The 20,373-nt window shown below is 52.3% G+C and overlaps 2 protein-coding genes and 1 long non-coding RNA gene across 3 annotated transcripts; 2 read left to right on the top strand and 1 right to left on the bottom strand.

Annotated features, from left to right (window-relative positions):
- The first annotated feature begins 8,327 nt into the window (after positions 1-8,327).
- Positions 8,328-12,073, top strand: FIS1 (fission, mitochondrial 1). Its single transcript, XM_060077803.1, has 5 exons — positions 8,328-8,473; positions 9,326-9,458; positions 10,806-10,882; positions 11,317-11,422; positions 11,760-12,073. Exons 1-5 carry the CDS (start codon positions 8,429-8,431, stop codon positions 11,855-11,857), a joined length of 459 nt encoding a protein of 152 aa, XP_059933786.1. The 5' UTR covers positions 8,328-8,428; the 3' UTR covers positions 11,858-12,073.
- Positions 12,074-14,071: 1,998 nt separating this feature from the next.
- CLDN15 (claudin 15) lies at positions 14,072-18,695 on the top strand. Its single transcript, XM_060078816.1, has 5 exons — positions 14,072-14,336; positions 17,022-17,186; positions 18,180-18,261; positions 18,352-18,468; positions 18,557-18,695. Exons 1-5 carry the CDS (start codon positions 14,120-14,122, stop codon positions 18,681-18,683), a joined length of 708 nt encoding a protein of 235 aa, XP_059934799.1. The 5' UTR covers positions 14,072-14,119; the 3' UTR covers positions 18,684-18,695.
- Positions 14,094-17,743, bottom strand: LOC132476692 (uncharacterized). The gene is made up of 3 exons (XR_009530161.1): positions 17,591-17,743; positions 17,331-17,454; positions 14,094-14,353 (listed from the first exon to the last, which is right to left on the bottom strand). It is a non-coding gene; the product is annotated as an uncharacterized LOC132476692 (long non-coding RNA).
- Positions 18,696-20,373: the final 1,678 nt, after the last annotated feature.

The raw sequence follows: 20,373 nt of genomic DNA, 5'->3' as shown, positions 1-20,373 counted from the left end.
AAAAAAAGAAAAAGAAAACAAGCTTTCAGCTTTTCACCATTGAGTTTGGTTTTAGCTGTGGGTTTTTCATATATACAGGCTTTCTTATGTTGAGGTATGTTCCCTCAATACTCACTCTGTTAGAGTTTTATCATAAATGGGTGTTGAACTTTGTCAAATGCTTTCTCTGCATCTATTGAGATGATGATATGATTTTTATCCTTCATTTTGTTAATGTGATGTATCATGTTGATTGATTTCTGGATGTTGAACCGTCTTTGCATCCCTGGAATAAATCCCTCTTGATCATGGTCTATGATCCTTTTAATGTATTGCTGGCTTCAGTTTACTAATATTTTGTTGAGGATTTTAGAATCTATGTTCATCAAGGATATTGGCCTGTAGTTTTCTTTTTTTGTGGTGTCCTTGGCTGGTTTTGGTATCAGGGTAATGCTGATAAAATGTGCTGATGAAATGTAAAATGTGTTGGGAAGGTTTCCCTCCAACTAGATATTCCAGTTCTTCTTCCGGCATCTGGAATTCATTGCTGAATAAAAACTCACTGATCCAGAAATTTCTCTTGCCTCTTTCTGATTTTTGCCTCCTTCCCTTTTCCAAATCCTAAGACCAAAGTGGTAAACAGCAAAGGCAATGTGATTCCCAGAACAGACAAGTAGGAAAATCACACCTAAATAGTTTAAGGTACACCTGTTGTTTGGTGCGGGGGAACCTTTTGTCTGTTATTGCCCTCTGAAACTCACTCGTTTGGAAGAGGCACTCCAAATAAATTAAATGAAATTATTCATTGTCTAAATGAATGGCTTTATGGATAATCACCATGGCTGAGAGGTAACATTGCTGTGGTAACTACCACTGCAGCCCTGTCTTTTCCGCTTTAGTGGCCTGAAAGAGTAAAGTCATTTCTCCATATGCTTACCACACCTCCCCCCATTCCTCATTCCTTTTAAAGTCTTTTTCTGCCCCTGTCACACTAGTGAAATTACTCTAAGCTCTCTAGGCTCTGATAACTACTATAAAATGTTTACTATGTGTGCCAAGTGCTTTACAATCATTATCTCATGTTCCCTCCTCATAACAGATTCACTAGGAAGGCATTAGTATTTTCATCCTGGTTTTTCAGCTGATGAAACTGAAGCTTAACTAGATAAGGCAAATTGATCACAGTCACAAGTCTATAGAGAAATGAGGCTCAATTTGATTTTTCCGCTGTCCAGTGGTTCTCAAACTCCAGCGTGCATCGGAACCACCTACAGCATTTGTAAAAATACCGACTGCTGGCCTCCATCCCTAGATATCCTAATTCCACAGGTATGGAGCCGGGCTCAATAATTCGCATTTCTAAAGAATTCTCAGGTGATGCCCATGCTGCTAATCTGGGGACCGCATTTAAGTACCACTGTTTCGGGGGTTTCCCTGGTGGCGCAGTGGTTGAGAGTCCGCCTGCCGATGTAGGGGACGCGGGTTCGTGCCCCGGTCCGGGAAGATCCCACATGCCGCGGAGCGGCTGGGCCCGTGAGCCATGGCCGCTGAGCCTGCACGTCCAGAGCTTGTGCTCCGCAACGGGAGAGGCCAAAACAGTGAGAGGCCCGCGTACCGCAAAAAAAAAAAAAAAAAAAAAAAAAAAGAACCACTGTTTCGGGACTTCCCTGGTGGCACAGCGGTTAAGAATCTGCCTGCCGATTCAGGGGACATGGGTTCGATCCCTGGTCGGGGAGGATCCCACGTGCCAAGGAGCAACTAAGTCCGTGAGCCACAATTACTGAGCCTGCGCTCTAAAGCCCGCGAGCCACAACTACTGAGCTCCCGCGCCACAACTACTGAAGCCCATGCACCTAGAGACCCGTGCTCCGCAACGAGAAGCCACCGCAATGAGAAGGCCATGCATCGCAAGGAAGAGTAGCCCCCGCTCGCAGCAACTAGAGAAAGCCCGCGCGCAGCAACGAAGACCCAATGCAGCCAAAAAAAACCCCAAAAACAAAAAAACCCACTGTTTCACACCTTTGCTCCTCAAAGTGTGGTGGAGAATCCACAGCAACGTCCTCTGGGAGCTTATTAGAAACCCAACATCTTGGGCCTTACCCTAGACCTCCTGAATCAGACTCTGCACTTTTAACAAGATCCCAGGTGATTCATGGGCACGTTGTGTGCACTCATCACATACTTTCGAGCCAAGACAGACTCTAAAGGAGGCAACAGGTAAATTTTAATTTACAGTGAGCCTCGCTGGGGCATGGGTTAGCAAGTAGGACTTCATTCAGCCCGGGGCACAAGGGCGAGTTGTGACGTTCGGGGATCCCAGGCCTCGGCACCGCCCCCTCCACCTCTCAGTCGCGCCCCGCCCCAGGCTTCTCTCGGCTCCGCCTCCCTGCGGAGGGCGACTACTGCGCAGAGGCAGGCGCCGCGCTCTTCCCCCACGAGGCTCCCCGGGTCCTCCGGATCACCGAGCACTTCTCCTAGAGCAGCCCCTGAGGAGGTACCTGTACCCACTTCTCCCATCTAAACCGCTACCCGGAAGTGCAAACGTCTCCGAGGTTCTTAGCGTCTTTTTTAGAACGCCTGCCGTTACTCTTTCATTCACCCCACGAACGATTCTTGGGTGCCTGCCCTTTGGCAGAGAAATGAACAAGACACGGCCCCTGTCCACATAAAGGATTGTAGGACTGGGTGATAAATACTGTACCTCCTAGGGGCTGGAGGCGCGGGGGCCGGATAGAAGAAAGATGTCCCGGAGGGTAACGGCCCTGAGCCCGGCTGCTAGTTGCGGGCCATGTAGGGACTCAGGTGTTTGGTGGATGGAGATCTCCGGTTGGAGGACATTCCGGGTGGAAGAAAGGTGGCCGTCTCACAAAAACTCTCCGTGTGTAGGGCGCGTGGGTGCCTGGAGATGAAGCTGGAGAGGTAAGCAGAGGCGATCCTGAAGGGCTTCGTATGCATAAGAAATTTAAACAATGTCCTGAGTAGTCTAGATGGTATTTTAATCAGGAGGCGTGAAGTCTGATTTGAACTTTAAAATGCAGCTGGCAGCCAGGCTGGGTTGGAGGAGGAGAACACGTTTAGGCTGTTAGAGAATGACGACAGAACGGAGGCAGAGGTGATCTGACGTCATGTATTTATTCGTTAGCTGTCTTTTCTCTTCCACTAAGATGTAACTTACATGGGGGAAAGACTATGTCAGTTTAGTTCATTTCTCTTACCCAGCACTTAGAAGGGTGCCTGGTACACAGTAGACCCTTAACAAATGTTGGTTGGATGGATGAATAAATCAATTTGCGGTTGATAGGACTTCCTAACTAATTAAACAGTAGATGAAAGTGGGAAGTAGAAGAGACAGATCACTGAAGATTGGAAGAACAACAAGTAGTAGAACCCTGTTTAGTGGGTGTTTGCTGAGAATTTCTCCTGGGCTGACCACTGACAAGATGCTGTAAGGCAGAAGTCCAGAACAAGCTCCAATTTCTGGTATAGTCAAGGGAGGGAATCTGCCACCAAGTACCACTTCTAGGTTTTAGTTCCACCAACAAAAAATGTCCATTTCTTTTCTGCCCACTCACAGGACTGAATTTGAGAAGTACATACTTCTTTGTTTTGTTTTGAGTATTATCAGCCACATGCCTAGAATCCAGATGACTATGACTTTAAGGCTGTTTATTATTATATTGATGTAACGTAATATTGATGTGCCATCATTTAATAAAACCATTCCCTGGTGCTTTTTTTGTTTGTTTACCTTCGCAGATATGTAGGAATGAATATCTTTTTTTAAAATACATTTTCTTTATTCAGCATTACATTTTTTTAGATTTACCATGTTGACAAATGTGTCTGTACTTCATTTTCAATGTTCTATATTCAATTCTATGTGTATATACCATAAAGTACTCATTCTTAAATTCATATAAAAGGTATTTGGGTTGTTTCCAGTTTGAGGGGTTTTTTTCTGTTACTAAAAATGATCCTATAAACATTCTTAGACATGCTTTTTGCCCATGTGCAAGTTTCTCACTAATGAATAGCTGGCAGTGGAATTCCTAGATTAGAGGTATTCATATCTTTTTTTGAATTTTATTTTTTTATACAGCAGGTTCTTATTAGTTACCTATTTTACACATATTAGTGTATACATATCAATCCCAATCTCCCAATTCATCACACCACCACCCCAACCCCCCCGCCACTTTCCCCCCTTGGTGTCCATACATTTGTTCTCTACATCTGTGTCTCTATTTCTGCCTTGCAGAAGTTCATCTGTACCATTTTTCTAGATTCCACATATTCTAGATTCCACATATATGTGTTAATATACGATATTTTTCTCTTTCTGACTTACTCTATATGACAGTCTCCAGGTCCATCCACGTCACTACAAATGACCCAATTTCGTTCCTTTTTATGGCTGAGTAATATTCCGTTGTATATATATACCACATCTTCTTTAAGGAATAAATATCTTCATGTCTTTTCTTTCTTTCTTTCTTTCTTTTGGCTTTTGTTGAATGTTTTTTCCTCACAGGAGTAGATTACTAGTTAAATAATATTTTATCTTATAGCTCTTACTATATATATTGCCTGATTCTCTTCCAAAAAGTTAGTCCTGGCAACAGCAATATCCATTTATACAACAGTTACAAATTGAGTATCTGCTGGCGCTAGGCATTGAGCTCTAGGAGCATAAGAAGAGCAAGATAGACAGACCCTGCCCTCCTGTCGCTTCCAGTCTAGTACAGGAAGGTGGCTCATCACACAATAATTAGAAACTAACACATAGTGTGAACTAAAAATACAGGCCGCTTGCCAAGAGGCAGAAACCAGTTTTACAACAATCTCAGCAGCACTGGTGGTGGTTTGGGGGGTTTTGTTTTCAATTTTACTACCTTATTTTACTAAAAAAAAAATGGTTTGTCAGGATTGTTTTGCCTGTTTTGAATTAATCTGAAGTTTTCCTTCCTCATTCATCTACTGCTTAAGGGAAGTCCTCTACCGTGCAAAACCAAAAAATTACAAATTTACACCTACATTTTTTAAAGATGAAAAACTAGAGAGTACTTACAAACTTGTCATATCCTTTCTTTCTATTTATTCTTTAACTGACTCTTCATCTCTGAAGCTGAAGCAGCACTCGGGTTTGAATCCCAGCTCCTCCACTTATAGCTCTGTGACCTTGGGCAGGTGACTTAAGCTTTTTGAGCCTCTGTTTCCTTATGGATCAAATGGAGCTCATACCTTCCTGGTATGATTTTGGACCACAGGTCATGTGTGAGCATTCCTTTATGGGGGAAAAGAAGAGACGAGAGCAGGATAAAGTCTCTGGCTCCTGGCAGATGTTATTACCATACCCAAACCAGTACTTGTGTGGCTCACAAAAACACAGGGCAAACTAAGAAAGGAATGAGCGGGTTATAGTTTTATATTCTGAAAATGTAGGACTGGTAATGCTCTGCCTCTCTACAGGAGACCTCACCTAGTCTGGATGCCAGGGAAGGCCTTCCCTAAGGAAGAGCCTTAGAGCTTAGAACTGAGGGTCAGTAGGAGCTCACCAGGTCACTCAGGGCACAAACCTATCTGTCACCCTACCTCCCTCTCACACATCTGATCCATCAGCAGACCCTGCTGACTCTCCCTTCTGACCATATACCCTGAACCCCTTCACCCCCACTGCTGCCACAGTAGACCAGGTCACCACTGCCTCTTGCCTGGGCCGCCACAGCAGCTGCCAGAGGGATTCCTTTATGATGGATCATTTCACTGGGTTGCCCAAAACCCTCCAGTGCTTTCCCATCACTCATCAAATTAAATCCAGATTCCTTCCCAGAGTCTACAAGGCCCTACATGATCTGCCCCTGGCTACCTCTCTGCCCTCATTTTCTAAACAACTTGTGTGCGTTCCTTCCTTAAGCCTTTTGCACTTGCCCATTTGTCTGCTTGGAATGTTCTTCCACCATTTACCTGCATGGCTCATTCACGCCCTTCAGTTCTCTGCCCAGGTGTCTGTCACCTCTGCAGGGTGGGCTTCTTTGAGCTCTCCTCCAATAGTATCCTCTTCTCTCACAATCCTTTTCCCCTGCTTTATTTGTTTTCAGAGCATTTTCAACTCCTGCCATTATTGTGTTTTTAGTTATTTACTTGTTCAAGTATTTTTTCTGTTTTCCCCACTAAAACGCAAGCTCCATGAGAACAAGAACTTTATTCAGCACTGATCCCTGGCACTTAAACAGTGCCTGGCACATAGCAGGCGCTCAACGAGTATTTGTTGATTGAATTAAATCATGAATGAATGGATGAATGAATGAGCCATATAAACAAAGGGGGAGGGGAAAGATGTTCCAGATAGAGGGGACTGCATATGCAGAGGGCCTGTGGCCACTGGGGGTTTCAGAACTGAAAAAAGGCCTAACAGGGAGAGGCAGTGATGGAGAGATGAGGCAGAAAGGTAAGCACAGACCAGACTAGAGAAGACCTTCTAGGCTTTGCTACAAGATTTTGGCCTTTGTTCTAAGGACAATGAGAAGGCATTAAAGGGTTCCAGATAAATTGAGAATTGTGTTTTTATAAGGTCCCTCTGACTGCTGGGTGGTAAATTGACAGTAATGGGGCAAGAATGGATGCAGGGAACCAGTGAGCTGGCTGTCAGTGTCTCCCAAGGCAGAGATGACAATGGTTTGCATTTGGATGCTGCTTGAAGAAGACGGAGGAACATAATTTGGATGTAAAATGAACAGGCACTACTTCTTATCCCTGTGATCCAGGGTGGATGGCTATGCTAACTAGACCAGAGAAACACAAACTCAGACTTAGGATCTCTTCACTGGCACAGAATTGAGCCATGTGAGTAAGGCATTCCTTTTCCCCCCACAAATATACATTTAACAAACCCTGATGGAGCTTTTGCCACGTGCCAGGCCTGTGCCAAGAGCTGCAACAGATACAACACGGATAAGGGGCAGCAGGCCACCCGAAGGAAGTAACATCCTGATAGAAATAATGCCCTTTTGGCTTTCTTATATTCCCTGCCTTGCTAGTAGTTGCCCTTTGTGCTCGGTCCTGTTTTCACCCATCTGCTTCGTATTCTGTACATCTTTTTACCCTCTCTGCTTACCTCAAAGCCCAGCCAAAATTAGAAGCTCAATACATCTTTGAATGAATGTGAATTTTTCTCCTTGACTATTATGGGGCCAGTTCCCTAAACTGAGGTTTCTCTCAAAGTTTACTGAGCTCATATCACAATCATTTCAACTGTCCAAGCCAAATAGAGAAGAATAACTTGCCAACTTAACTCACAAGGCTATTATGAGGAAAGAAAAAAAAAATCAAGGGGTCTTGCAAATGTGAAAGGTGTTTGGATGATAATCCCCTGCACTTGCACTGCCGTCATTACTATTGTCGGCTTTATTTCCTGTTTATTCAACGAATATTTCTCGAACATTTACCTTGTGCTCGGAGCTGGAGATGCACGGATAAACAAGATACAGTCTCTGCTCTCATGGAACTTACATTCACATGTGTACTGGAGCACTGTGGGTCAAGGTAAAAAGAAATTTGAAAATCACTACCTACCCAGTCCCATCACTGCACAGAGCACAGATGCCAGAGTGGCATGCAGCATTTCCCCTTTCCATGCTTTGTTGCTTCACACTGCCAAGCTCCTTACTGGCCATGACCCCACATTGCAGGCCTTTCCCCCTTGGGTACACCCAGAGGATGCTTTATTAAATAATATTTAGAAGACTGGACCCTCTCTGCAAGCATTGGCAACTGCTTTTCTTTAAATTCCCATTGATAGCATCCCCCAGTCCTGGGTGTATGTATTCCAGTCCTGGGTGTATGGTTAACAGATCAGTTTTCTTTCCTCTTGCATTATAAGAGTCAGCCGGGGCCCTGGAAACCCTGGTACCAGTTATGATTTTCTTGCAGGCACTGAAAAATCACGTAGCGTCTAGGGTCCTAGCTATCTGGGAGGGGAGAACTGGTGGCGGGGGGAGCGAGGGAGGGTTACACTGGTCCCTAAAATTATGTGATTCATGCCCAGTTCCCCACCTTCTCTTTCCGCTGTTTTCAGTCTGGGGGCTAACCACCAAGACATAGTCTCAGAGTTTAGGGAGGCAGCCTCCGTACACGGAGGCACACGCAGGGTACCCAGGAAGATGAAGACGGGATTGAAGACAGGTCTGGCACCGTGTGCAGCCTGCGAACCGTGGGAAAACGAGAAGGACTTGGAGCATGCGCATCAGTGATCCCCGCTGCTTCGCGGCGGCGGCGCGGGGGACGGGGTGGGGGCAGGCTCACGGCGGCTACGTGAAGCGATTGGCTCTGCGCAGCGGAGGGCGATCCCGCTTCCGCCGGACGCCGGAAGTGACTCTCCGCCCCGGTCAGTGGGCCATGGAGAAGGTGGCACAGTAGCGTCTGAGTTGTGAGCATTGCGGGGCCGGCGGCCATGGAGGCCGTGCTGAACGAGTTGGTGTCTGTGGAGGACCTACTGGTGAGGCCCGGCCTTGAGGGAGGGAAAAGGAAGATTCGGAAGGGCGGGCCCTGAGGAGAGCCCGGGTAGGGGCCAAACCCTCTTCCCAGCATCAGCTTTACCTAGGGAAGTCGAACTACGGCTCCCGGCAGGCCCTGCAGCGCCCGGCTCCTGCCTAGGGGTTCCACTTTGCCCCAAACGCTAATGGGAGATGTAGTTTCCTGCGCCACCACGCCTCAGCTTGGGGGCCTGGAGTTTGACGGGTGCTGAGTGCATGCAGGAGCTAGGAGGTCAGGGTGAGGGCACCCGATTTTGAGTGCTCCTTCAGTGGCAAGGGGAACACAGTGACCACCTTAAACTTTCATATATTAGTCACAATCCGGCACGGTGCTAAGTACCTTTCAGGGGAGATCTCAATCTTTGTAGCTCTAGTAGGAGGTAGGCACTATTTTTATTCCCGTTTTTCAGATAAGAAAGGGTCCAGACCGGCAGGGTGGGGATGGGAGAAGCAGTCTCCGACGAGGGACCGCGTGGGCTGTTGTTGAGCAGTTCTGACAGCGTGTTTACTGTTCAGCCTCTCGGGGTCAGCTGCTCCGGGCGCGGTGCCTGGATCCGCCAGCAGGTGGCATCTCCAGTCGGTACCACTAGGGGGAGGGAAGCAGAGGGGGGCCAAGACAGCCCGCCACTAAGAAGCAGAAAGCCTGGGTCCCAGCGATGGAGGTGGCAGAACCTGGGGTACCAGACCCCAAGACCCAAAAGGGAAATGTGGCAGAGGGGAAGATGCAGAGTAACGGGGAAAGGGACACCCAGGTCCTGCTACAGTATGGCTTGCCCCCTTCACCTCTAAATGACTCCTCTCCTCTCCTATGGCAGAAGTTTGAAAGGAAATTTCAGTCTGAGACGGCAGCAGGCTCAGTGTCCAAGAGCACGCAGTTTGAATATGCCTGGTGCCTGGTGCGAAGCAAATACAACGATGACATCCGTAAAGGCCTTGCTCTGCTGGAGGGTGAGGTGCTAGGCTGGCTCCCCAGCTCTCCCCTTCCCAACTGCCATCGTCCTCAACCACCGTTGGCCTGGCTCACTCCATCCATCTCAAGTTCGCGGATCCTTTTTCAACATGGGACCTCATAGTGCAGTCACCTCACAGTTATTTACCAGTAAACACACTGCAAAATAAGGGCTATACTTAGCCTGACTTCTCCCACTGTGCTTTTGGCTACTTGCCACCTCATCGATGGTTGTTTTGCCAGACAGAGTCATAGCATGTCAGTCCCCACAGAACTTCGGCGTTCTGGTAGTCTAGACATAAGGAAAGTGACTTGTCTCAGGTCACACAGCTGGTTGATTTTTGGCTGAATTGGGACTAGAAGCTCCTGCTTGTGTGTCCCAGTCCCATGCTCTTTGCCCCCCACCCCCACCGTGTTGCTTATTTAGCAGCTGTTGTTGAAAACCTTTTGTGGGGGTGGGTGTGGAAGAAGTACAGAAAATGGTTCCCAAAACCTGTGAGCACATGGTGCTGGTTTTGGATGGGTCTGGTTTTGGATGGTGCTGGTTTTTCAGAGGCCATAATACTTGACCTTTAAATTTCTCTGTACCCCCTTTCTCTTGGTTAAGTAATGGTGTATAAGCAATCACTGTACTAGCCAAGGATGCCTGTTGTAAATCCATAAAAGTAAGACTCTTCCTTAGTGCAAATCATCTCTGCCTCCATTTGTCTATTTCTCAGGTTTCCTCTACAGCAGGGCACAGCTGTAGAATTGGTCTCTAAACATTGCCAGTCTAGTTGAGGAGGCAGTACAGACACGTGGGAAGATGTGTAAACACCTGCAAAACCACTTAGCAGCAAATTCGAATGCAGAGTGCAACTGAACACATGAGCCTCTGGGAAGTCACTGAACTAAGAAAGTCAGGTGGGGTTTTTCAGGGAGGGGTAACTGAAGGTGAGTTTGGAGCTGTTTTTTTAAAGGGGAAAAGAGTGCAAACTGATTTTGAACACTATTCTGGTCAGCAAGCTGCTATAGTTAAAATACACAGCAGATGCCACAGCTGAGTAGAGATGCCTTTTGGCTTCTCCAGTGCCTTGATTTCCTTTCAGTTCACTTGGATGAACCAAAGTTGACTGTAGTGTTGATACCGGGGTGTGGATCACTGGGGCATTGGGGCAGCTGGGGTTCATGCTGCCCCAGAGCTCTGGCTGGGAAACCCGGAGTGACCGGAGCCGAAATGGAGGCTCAGGACAGTGACTTTCTCCCAGGATCTTATAGGTATTCAGGGAGTGGAGGGGGTCTCTGGGACACAGGCACTGGGAAGGGAGAGAAGGGGTTTTTACCCTCTTCCCTCCCCCCCTCCCTAGAGCTGCTGCCCAAAGGGAGCAAAGAGGAGCAGCGGGATTATGTCTTCTACCTGGCTGTGGGGAACTACCGGCTCAAGGTAAGGCGGGGAGCCCCTCCACCCCGCCTGGTGGCCAAGCTCCCTCGCGTCTCTCTCCTCCATCACAGAGCCCAGGCCCTCTGGAAGGCTGAAGAGGGCGGTAAGCAGGGGGTGGTGTTGGGTACCGAGGTGCAGGGTGATAGCAGGACGCTGAGGGAAGGTGAGAGACAGAGGATCCGGGCGCTGAGGGTGTGGGGAGCAGTGTGACATCAGCAGTGGGGTGCAGCCCCGAGCCTTGGGCTGTTATCTCCCTCGGCTTATCAACCCCACACAGTTGGGGTGGTTTGTGGACTCTGCTCCACTGGGTCGGGCTGGAGGGAGGGAGGGGGTGGAGGTGGAGGGAAGAGCCCTGGGGCCCGCGGAGGGAAGGCCCTTCTGATGGGTAGGAGGAGGGATAGAATTCTGAGGGGCTGTGTCATTCTCTCTGAGTGTAGGAATATGAAAAAGCCCTAAAGTATGTGCGAGGGCTGCTGCAGACAGAACCGCAGAACACCCAGGCCCAGGAACTGGAACAGCTCATTGACAAGGCCATGAAGAAAGGTGAAGGCCGTCCTGTCCGCCCTTCTCCCTCCGTCTCCGTCCACTCCCCACCCTCGTGTCTCCCTGGGCCCCAGCATCCCCGGGTCCCTCTCAACTCTTTTAAGTCCTCCTCCTTCCCTCGTGCCTGGGCCCTCTGGTCTCTCTTCAGATGGTGCCCTCCAAGCAGTTCCTCCCCAAACCCCCTTCTTTCTCCATCCCTCAGGGGTCCCTCACCCCGTGACTCCAGATAAAGAGGCACATCCTCTGTTGAGGAGCAGCGGGCAGCAAGATGGTGGCCGAGGTCCCTGCAGGGACTAGGGTTTTGGACTCATGACGGTCTCCCTTTTCCTCTCCCCAGATGGTCTAGTGGGCATGGCCATTGTTGGAGGCATGGCCCTGGGCGTGGCGGGACTGGCTGGACTCATCGGACTTGCTGTATCCAAGTCCAAATCCTGAACGAGATGGCATCTCTGCCTCTGCCTGGGGACAGACACGTGGAGCCCATGGAGGACACTGGAAGAGAGGCCCACCCGTCCTCACCGTCCCTTTCTTCTTCTGCACCTGTCACTGTCCTCTGTGACCTTCAACCTCCTCTCCCCTGAGACCTGTCCCCTAGCCCCAAATCATGTGTTTTGGGATGAGTGTAAATAAAATTGGGCTTTGGCTTGGGAACCTCTGTGTCTATGTTGAGGAAGGGGCAGGTTCTGTTGGGCCCAGGGGTGGGGGTCGTGCATGGGCCTTCCCTGCTCTGTGCCCTCCTACTTCTGCCCCCCAGGCTGTGGGGTTCTCCTTTGTCCGCTGAGCTGCTCAGACCCTACACCCTTCCTTCCTCCCCCACCAGCCCAGCCACGTCCTTGAGCAGTGGCAGGCAGCATAGGGACATGCCCTTTGCACGGCCGTAGAATCCTGAGAAAAAGCAGTGACCAGAGGCGGAAAGGGCAGAGCTGAAGGGACAGGCAAGAATTGACGTCTCCCATCTCCTCTGACCCACTCAGCTGCCTCTCAGCGTGTGGAGTTTTCCACACCAGGGGGGCCCCCACTCAGTTTCCTCCAAAACCTCCACCCTTCCCTCCCTTTGTCTTCCTGCGCCCTCCCCTTCCTCCCCACCATCCCACTCCTTAGGGGAGGGGGGCCACTAGTGGGGGGAAGGAAATGGGCATTTGGCATGGAGTCGGCAGAGGTCTTGGGAGAGGTCAGGAACCCAGGACATCCCAGTTGCAGAAGAAAGGTCGGGACCCAGTCCCCACACAGCCTGCTTTGCCCAACACCCGGCCCGTGCCAGGCTCAGCGTGGGCCTGCCTTACTTCACTGCATACTTCTCGTTCCTCAGCCCAGCTTGCGGGGGGGATTGGGGCAGAGGCGCCTGGGGGAGCACAGAGGAGCCTGACACGGCGAGGAGGGGATGGGGGACCACCTCAGCGCAGTGATGCCCATGTGACCGCCTGGGTGTAGGACGGGCCCCTTGGACTGAGCCCCAGCCTCACCTGCCAGAAGAGAACCGGAGCTGCCCCAGCCGTGGCCTTGGGGCGGGAACTGAGACCGTCTGTGCCGGGACAGGTGCTCAGCTTCAGTTTGGGGTGGGGCAAACCCAGAAGTTTCTAATCTCTCATAATTAATAGAGCTGGTGACAGTTCTGATAACTCTTTGCTTCTTAGTTTATCAGAGGATCATATCCTGGGCTTGTGATTTATTCCCCTTGAGGCCCCTTAGCAGCAAGATCAAGCTTTTTGCCGAGAGTCAAAGATCATCCCAACAAGGGGGGGAATTCAAGTTCAGGAAGTTGAAGTTTGGGGGAAAGCAACCTCCTTTGGCCTCACCCTGGCCCTTGGGCGTCCAGACCCAGGGCATTCACCAAGTATTGAGCAATTCATACTTGCAGGGAGCTTTGATCTGTAGTCACAACTCTCATGAAGTGAGGAGTCGTAGTTCTAGTTCACAGAACCGGAAACAAGCTCAAGGGGCTCAAACTTCATGCCCACATCCCTTTGGTAAATGATGGGACCTGGTTTGAATCCAGGTTGGTTGGATTCCAGAGCCATGGGTTTCTCCCAGATTCCCCATTCCCTTTTTCAACCTTCATCTTCCTTGGAGACTCAATGCCTCAACCCCTAGCTCTTTGAGTTTCTTGAATTGTTCTCACCAACATTCAGAGAGGGTGGCTCCGCTCCCTTGGTCCTTCCCCACTGAAAGGTGCAGGGGACCTGTCTGGGGTCAGTCTCCATCTCTGTCTCTTGTCCCTCTTACTCCATTCTCTGGCCCCCGATTAAAGCTGAGTCAGAGGCGGATGCTTCCCCTCGGTTCCCAGTGCCTCCCGTGGGAGCCCTTCCTTGGCGGCATCCGTTAGTCCCTCCCTGGTAAGTCCTCTCCCCACACCCTCGCGGGGCGGGGAGCCCAGGGCAGCCCAGAGACTGGCGGGGAGGGGGTGGACTTTTGGCCCGTTTCGTTTATTCCGTCCATCGCCTCTTCAACAGCTGCCGTGCACACTTGTCTCACTCCTCTGACCGACCTGCAGGGAAGCGGAGAGACCCGGAGAGAGGGAAGAGACCAACCAGAGACAGACCTGGGCCAAGAAAGAGGCAGAGGCTGCAGCCTGCCTCCCGCTCTCTCCCCAGCCTGCCTTAACCGCCCTCCTTAGCCAAAGCCCCTTCAAGTTCCCCTGTGGCTCAGCCCCTCCCCTCCTCTGGGGCCCCAGTCTCCCCTCGGGGCCTGTGTCCCACCATGTCGGTGGCTGTGGAGATCTTCGGCTTCTTCATCTCAGCCCTGGGACTGCTGATGCTAGGGGTGACCCTGACACACAGCAGCTGGCGAGTGTCCACCGTGCACGGGAACGTCATCACCACCAGCACCGTCTTCGAGAACCTCTGGTATAGCTGTGCCACCGACTCCCTTGGAGTCTACAACTGCTGGGAGTTCCCGTCCATGCTGGCCCTCTCTGGTACGGGGTGGGGAGAGCTGAGGGGAGCAGAGGGAGGCGGGAGGTTGGAGAGACCTTGGGCACCACACAGATATGGGAGGCCCAATCCAGCTGGGAGACCTGGGTTTCTGAAGCCGGGAGTGCTGGGGGCAGCCCTCTGGAACTGCGGTGGAGGCCTCACCACACGTGGCACCCTGCTCTGACTTGACCCTCTGTCTTTGTGGCTACAAGTGCAGGCACTGGGGCCAGAGTGCCGGCTTCAGCACCTGCCTTTGACTAGCTCTGTGCCCCGGGCAGGTGACAAAATGAGCTGCATTTGACCCATCTGTAAGATTACGGTCATAACAGCACTGGTTCACCAGGTGGTCGTGAGGATTATATGAGATAAAATGTGCAAAATGTTAATGTGATGTGAGCATCTATATTCGCTCAATCAAATTCAGCATTTTAGTTTCAGGGTGGGAGTGCTGGGGCTCGTGGGATGAAGAGGAAACCTCGTCTTGGATTCTTGGGGGTTGAGATACTTAAAAGTCTCAGTAGCTTCGCCAGGCTTCCACTGGGGCATTGGTTTCACCACTATGGTGAGTCCTAAAGGACTGTTTTAAAGGGAGTCCTACTTGCACATCTCAGTGTCCACTGTAAGCAGGGGTGTGTGTGTGTATGTGTTTGGGGTTCTCGGGTCAACGTACTTTTTTGAGGTTCTTGGCGGGCTGGAGCCTACAGCTCTTTTGGCCCAGAAAGTTTCTCCCTGGTGGCTGAAGCATCATCCTGCTCCCTGCCCACCTATGAGTAGCACCCCCATTATTCCCCAGGAGAGTCCTTCAGTCGGCCCCTCACCAGGCCAAGAGGGGATGACAAGAAACCCTATGCAGTGCAGCTCCCATGCCCTCACTGGGTGCTCACGGAGCCGTCATGCTTTTCCAGGCCCCCTGCTGCAGGGGCCAGAGGGTAGGGGAAAGAGCCGAGGTCAGCATGCCATGAAATCGCCCCCGTGTATGTCAAAGATGCTCTGAGCCATTAGGGAGTCCAGGTGGGTCTCTCGTGCCCCCACTATTCCCAGAATCTCCTGAGGCAGCTGCAGGGGCTTCATGCTCTCATCCCATCCAGGATGCTGCCCCCCCCGAAAAAAGCCCTCTGTAAAAGTTGAGTACAGTCTGGGCTAGACATCCAGAATGCTGGGTGGCCAGAACGGACATTGGCGGCAGCCACTCAGCAGCCCTGGCCACCCCCTTCTGACTTACCCCTCAACCACACCATGGTGTAAGGAGGGGCCCCAACTTGGACTGCTGCTTGAAACCTCTCGTGAGTGTGCACGAAAGACAATGAAAGACGGGGGTGCGAGGGCGTGCTGAGGGGGAGAGCAGAGAGTGCAGCTGCCCAGGTTGAGGTTCCAGGCATTGTGCTGCATGCTTCACATGCACCATTTCAGTGCTGATAACAGCCCCGCTGTTGGCGGTGTTAGTAACCTCATCTTCCAGAAGCTGGAAAACTGCAAGGTGGCCTGCCCAGAGCCACGCAGGTGGTAGGGGGCTGGAATCCAGACTCGTGTGTATCACGAGCCAGCTGATACTTCCTTCCCAGGCTGGTTCTGGTCCTGGGAAGGTTCCTATCAATTATCCACCTCGCAGCCACCCCGCCCATGCTCTTATGGGCCCTTCAATAATCTCTCTTTGTCTACGAGAGCTACCTGAGGATCCGGAGCTGGTCTGCCCCAGGTGGGGATGGCTGGATGGCTGGATGGGGAGAGGGTGGGAACTCCGGAAGGAGTGGCTGGGAATAAGAGAATGCTCCCAGAGAACTTGGTCGGTCTTCCCTGCCCACCAACTCTGGGCCGCTTCACATCCTCCTGGCAGGGACCCAGCCTTTCCCCTTCAACACAGGTGGCACTGCCCCACCTGGTAAAAGGGTGCAAGGTCCTTGGGAGTGCTTGGCAACTATCAAAGACAGAGAAGGAGGAAGGGGGGCCAGAAAGGGAGTTTGAGAAAGGGGAAACAGGCACTGAAAGCATATGAGCTAGACTGACCTGGATTGGTCCTAGGCCCAGGTATCCCACGTTCCAGATAAGAACCTGCCCTTTACCCAGTGACCCATAGGCCACTGCTGCCCCCTATCGGTCACTCCAGGAAGAGGCTCAGTTCAGGATGTCAGGCCCTGCGCTGGGCAGTAAATGGGACCTAGTAGATGTGGGGAAAGGGAGGGGGTGCTTGGGTGCAGTGTCTGTAATACCCGGCAGAGCACGGCGGTTCTCAACCAGGGGTGATTTTTTGACGATGTCTAAACGTTTTGATTGTCCTGTGTGGGGGGACTGCTACTGACGTCTAGTGGGCAGAGGCCAAGGATGCTGCTAAACATCCTACAATGCAGAGAATGCCCCCCAGAACAAAGCATTATCCGGCCAAAGTGTCAGTGGCTCCGAGGAGAAGCCCTGTAACGGAGGTAGAGGCGAAGTGCGCCTGCGCAGGCGGGGGGGTCAGGCGGCGCTGAGCCTCGTTGGCACCGAGGTGAGCTCCTGGGATGGAGGGGGGTGTGACCCCTCAGCCTGACCCTTTAGGCTGGATGGGGCCTGAAGGACAGGGAGAGGACTTGAGGGCTTTTAGGGACTGAGACCTGAGCAGGTTGTATAAGGGGCTGACTGTCGTAGCCGGGCGAGCAGATGGAGGGGAAGGGGCCGGCTCCGGGACCCATGGCTGCCTCCCACCTCCCTAGGGTACATCCAGGCCTGCCGGGCGCTCATGATCACCGCCATCCTCCTGGGCTTCCTGGGCCTCTCCCTAGGCATGGTGGGGCTGCGCTGCACGAACATTGGAGGTCTGGAGCCCTCCAGGAAAGCCAAGCTGGCGGCCACCGCAGGGGCCCTACACATACTGGCTGGTAATTGGGGCAAGTGATGGGGGGACGCTGTGCCGTGGTGGGGGTGGGGTGGCCCGTGGCCCAGACTGCAGGGTTGCCTCACCTTCCCCTTTGCATTGACACCTGCCCTCTCTCCCTGCTCACCCCACTCTCACCCATACTCACCAGATCCCTTGGTTACAAATCAGTCCATCAGCAATATTTCTTGAGCCCGCACTAGGAGCCAGGCAGGAGTGAGGTGTGGGAGGGACTCCAAAGGTGAGAGTTTCTGCCTTCCAGAGCTTACATCCTGGATGGGAAGCCCAGAGTTAGGACATGTGCACACACACAGACACACACACACACACACACACACTGTACACAATAACAGTACCATGTGACTCACCACCCCTTTTCAATTTGCAAAACATTTCTGCACGCATCACCTCACAAAAAGCCTGTTGGCAGGGCAGGTCTTGTCCTGTTCTCCAGATGTGGAAACAGGCTCAGAAAGGCCAGGTGGCTTGCTGGAAGACAAGCCCCAGGGGGCGGCCAGGCTGGACCCGTAGTCCGGGGGCCCGGCTGGCTTCAGGCCTTCATGCACCGACTGGTGAAGACCTGGCACAGCGCTGAGGGCTCTAGGAGGCCAAGGAAAGGGGAGTCAGAGCAGGCAAGGATGATGGGGAAGACTGCTTGGGCTTTTGAGGATGGGTAGGACTTGGATGAGCAGATTCCCAGCGAGGAAACTGTGGTCCAGGCGCTAGAGGTAGGAATGCCAGGGCAGGTCGGGGATAAACAGGGGGAAGAGGGGCTGATGAGCAGAGTGGAGACAGACAGGAGAGGTGGGCGCGGTAGGGTCCTGGGGGCTGGATCGAGCAGCCTGCAGTTGACGTAGGAAACAGAAGAGTCATGAGCTGGAGAGGGGAAGCGAAAGGGATCCAGTGAAACTTGCTCTTGGACTTCATGCCCACGTCCTGCTCTCTGGGCCGCCCTTCCTCCGCAGGGCCTAGTGCGGTTCTCCTCTCCCTCCCCCAGGTGTCTGTGGGATTGTGGCCATCTCCTGGTACGCCTTCAACATCACCCGGGACTTCTTCGACCCCTTGTACCCCGGAACCAAGTGAGTGTGGGAGCCCCACCCACGGGGGTAGTGGGTGGGCCTCTGCCCCACCCTGAGCTAGCACCACCTGCTCATCGTTCTTGTCCCCAGGTACGAGCTGGGCCCCGCCCTCTACCTGGGCTGGAGCGCCTCCCTGCTCGCCATCCTGGGTGGCATCTGCCTCTTCTCCAACTGCTGCGGCTCTCGGGACGAGGACCACGGCGCCAGGTAAGGGAGGGCGTGCCGCGAGGGGCGGGGCGCGGGGCGAGGGCCGAGGGCCGCATCTCCCTCTGACCCAGGTTCTCTCCCCTGCCAGCATCCGGCTTCCGTACAAGGCCCCGGCAATGCCCGCCAAAAGCCTCGCTGCCCGCCTGCCCACCTCGGCCTCGGATGAAGAAGGCGACAGCAGCTTTGGCAAGTACGGGAAAAACGCTTACGTGTAGGTGGCCTGGCCTGTGGACCCCATTCCCTTCCCACTGCCCCCAGTGGAGAGGGGTGCCCGTAAACCCGGGGCTGCAGGCGCAGGCCCCTACTCGCGGTAACAAGCTGAGGGCCAAACCACGCTTCAGGCTCCGCCCCGTGCCCGGAAGCCGCGCCCAGCTCTGACCTCAGGCCCCGCCTTCCCCGTCGGAGCTCCGCCCTGGTCACGCCTCTTTCGTCTGGCCCCCTGGATCTTCTCAGGCCAAGAAACTGCTTCCTGAGAACTCACCTCTGGCCCCTGAGGCTGGAAGCCTCTTAACCTTCTGAGTCTGGGTTCTGGGCCGTTAAGGGGGCGGAGGCATCCCCGAGTGTTTGTGGTCTGTATAAATACTTGCATAAATAAATTTGTATTGCGAACTGTTCAGGGGTTGAAGGGGTCATGAGGCAGTTGGCCCAGCAAGGGACCCTGGGTGCCGCCTCAGTTCCTGGACCCCAGGCTGTCACCTGTTCTCCTCTCCATCGCCTTTGGGCTGTCCCATCCAGCAGACGAGGAGAGGAGTGGCAGGTGATTTCTAGAGTGTGGCACTGTTACAACTAACCGATAAGGGCCATCAAAGAGCAGATAAGGAATATCCAGCTCTAGGAACCGGAATAGCTACCCTCTGGCCAGACTGATAACAGGTCACTCCTTTTACTCTGGACCTTTCTCACAGCTGTACAAGGAGACAGTTGGTCTAGAGCAGAGTTTCTTTACCTGGGCCTGAGAGTGGATATCAGAAACTGAAAAGCCCTTTGAAACTGTGTCAAATCAACCAGACCTGGTGCAAGTACAGTTTTCTGGGGATGGTTCAATAACTTCCAGAGGGACTTCCCTGGTGGTGCAGTTAAGAATCCACCTGCCAGTGCAGGGGACACGGGTTCAAGCCACAGTCCGGGAAGATCCCACATGCCGCGGAGCAGCTAAGCCTGTGCGCCACCACCACTAAGCCTGAGCTCTACAGCCCACGAGCCACAACTACTGAAGCCCGCGTGCCTAGAGCCGTGCTCCACAAGAGAAGCCACCGCAGTGAGAAGCCCGCACACCACAATGAAGAGTAGCCCCCACTCGCCGCAACTAGAGAAAGCCCGTGCCCAGCAACAAAGACCCAACACACAGCCATAAATAAATAAATAAATAAATTTATTTTAGAAAATAATAACTTCCAGAAAAGGCACTGGAGTTCTGTTCAGAGAGGCTTGCGTGTTGATGGTGTGTGTGTGACTCAGTATCCAGCTCGGGTGTGGCACGGGGTCATGGGCATGCCTGGCACAGGCCCAGTGAGTACTGAACAGAGCAGTCAGTACCCACTTGAGACAGGAGACTGAGGCCGTGAGAAAGAAGTCTGGCATCCAGTGGAAGGAGGGGGGACCAGGGCCCTGTCCTGGCACCTATCCCCTGCCGTGCTGAATACAGCGACCAGTCACTTGGGGGTGGCTTGGGTTCTGAACTTGGCCCCCTCCCCTTTCTCTTTCATCCATCTGCTCACCTGCACCCACTTTCTCCTGGGTTGTAGGGACCTCCCACATCTGCATTCTAACTGGGTTCTCTCTCCGGAGCTTCAGAAGTCATGCACCCCCTGTGTGTTTTCACCAGGCTAGGTAAATGCATCACTTTCCCCCAGAGCCACAGTTCCTGTCATGCCAAGCTCTGAGTCTCACAGACTGACATCCTCA

Source organism: Mesoplodon densirostris, chromosome 16 (genome assembly GCF_025265405.1).
Source record: "Mesoplodon densirostris isolate mMesDen1 chromosome 16, mMesDen1 primary haplotype, whole genome shotgun sequence".
NCBI lineage: Eukaryota > Metazoa > Chordata > Mammalia > Artiodactyla > Ziphiidae > Mesoplodon > Mesoplodon densirostris.
The sequence above is the reverse complement of the archived record's forward strand: the minus strand, read 5'-3'. Positions and strand labels throughout refer to the sequence as shown.

Excerpts from the sequence above, each read along its gene's own strand:
- FIS1 (XM_060077803.1), top strand. The coding sequence starts at position 8,429 with ATGGAGGCCGTGCTGAACGAGTTGGTGTCTGTGGAGGACCTACTG. Across the intron at positions 9,459-10,805 it reads AGGCCTTGCTCTGCTGGAGG|AGCTGCTGCCCAAAGGGAGC; the intron begins GTGAGGTGCTAG and ends CCCCCTCCCTAG. Across the intron at positions 10,883-11,316 it reads TGGGGAACTACCGGCTCAAG|GAATATGAAAAAGCCCTAAA; the intron begins GTAAGGCGGGGA and ends CTCTGAGTGTAG.
- CLDN15 (XM_060078816.1), top strand. The coding sequence starts at position 14,120 with ATGTCGGTGGCTGTGGAGATCTTCGGCTTCTTCATCTCAGCCCTGGGA. Across the intron at positions 17,187-18,179 it reads GGCCCTACACATACTGGCTG|GTGTCTGTGGGATTGTGGCC; the intron begins GTAATTGGGGCA and ends TCCCTCCCCCAG. Across the intron at positions 18,262-18,351 it reads CCCTTGTACCCCGGAACCAA|GTACGAGCTGGGCCCCGCCC; the intron begins GTGAGTGTGGGA and ends TCTTGTCCCCAG.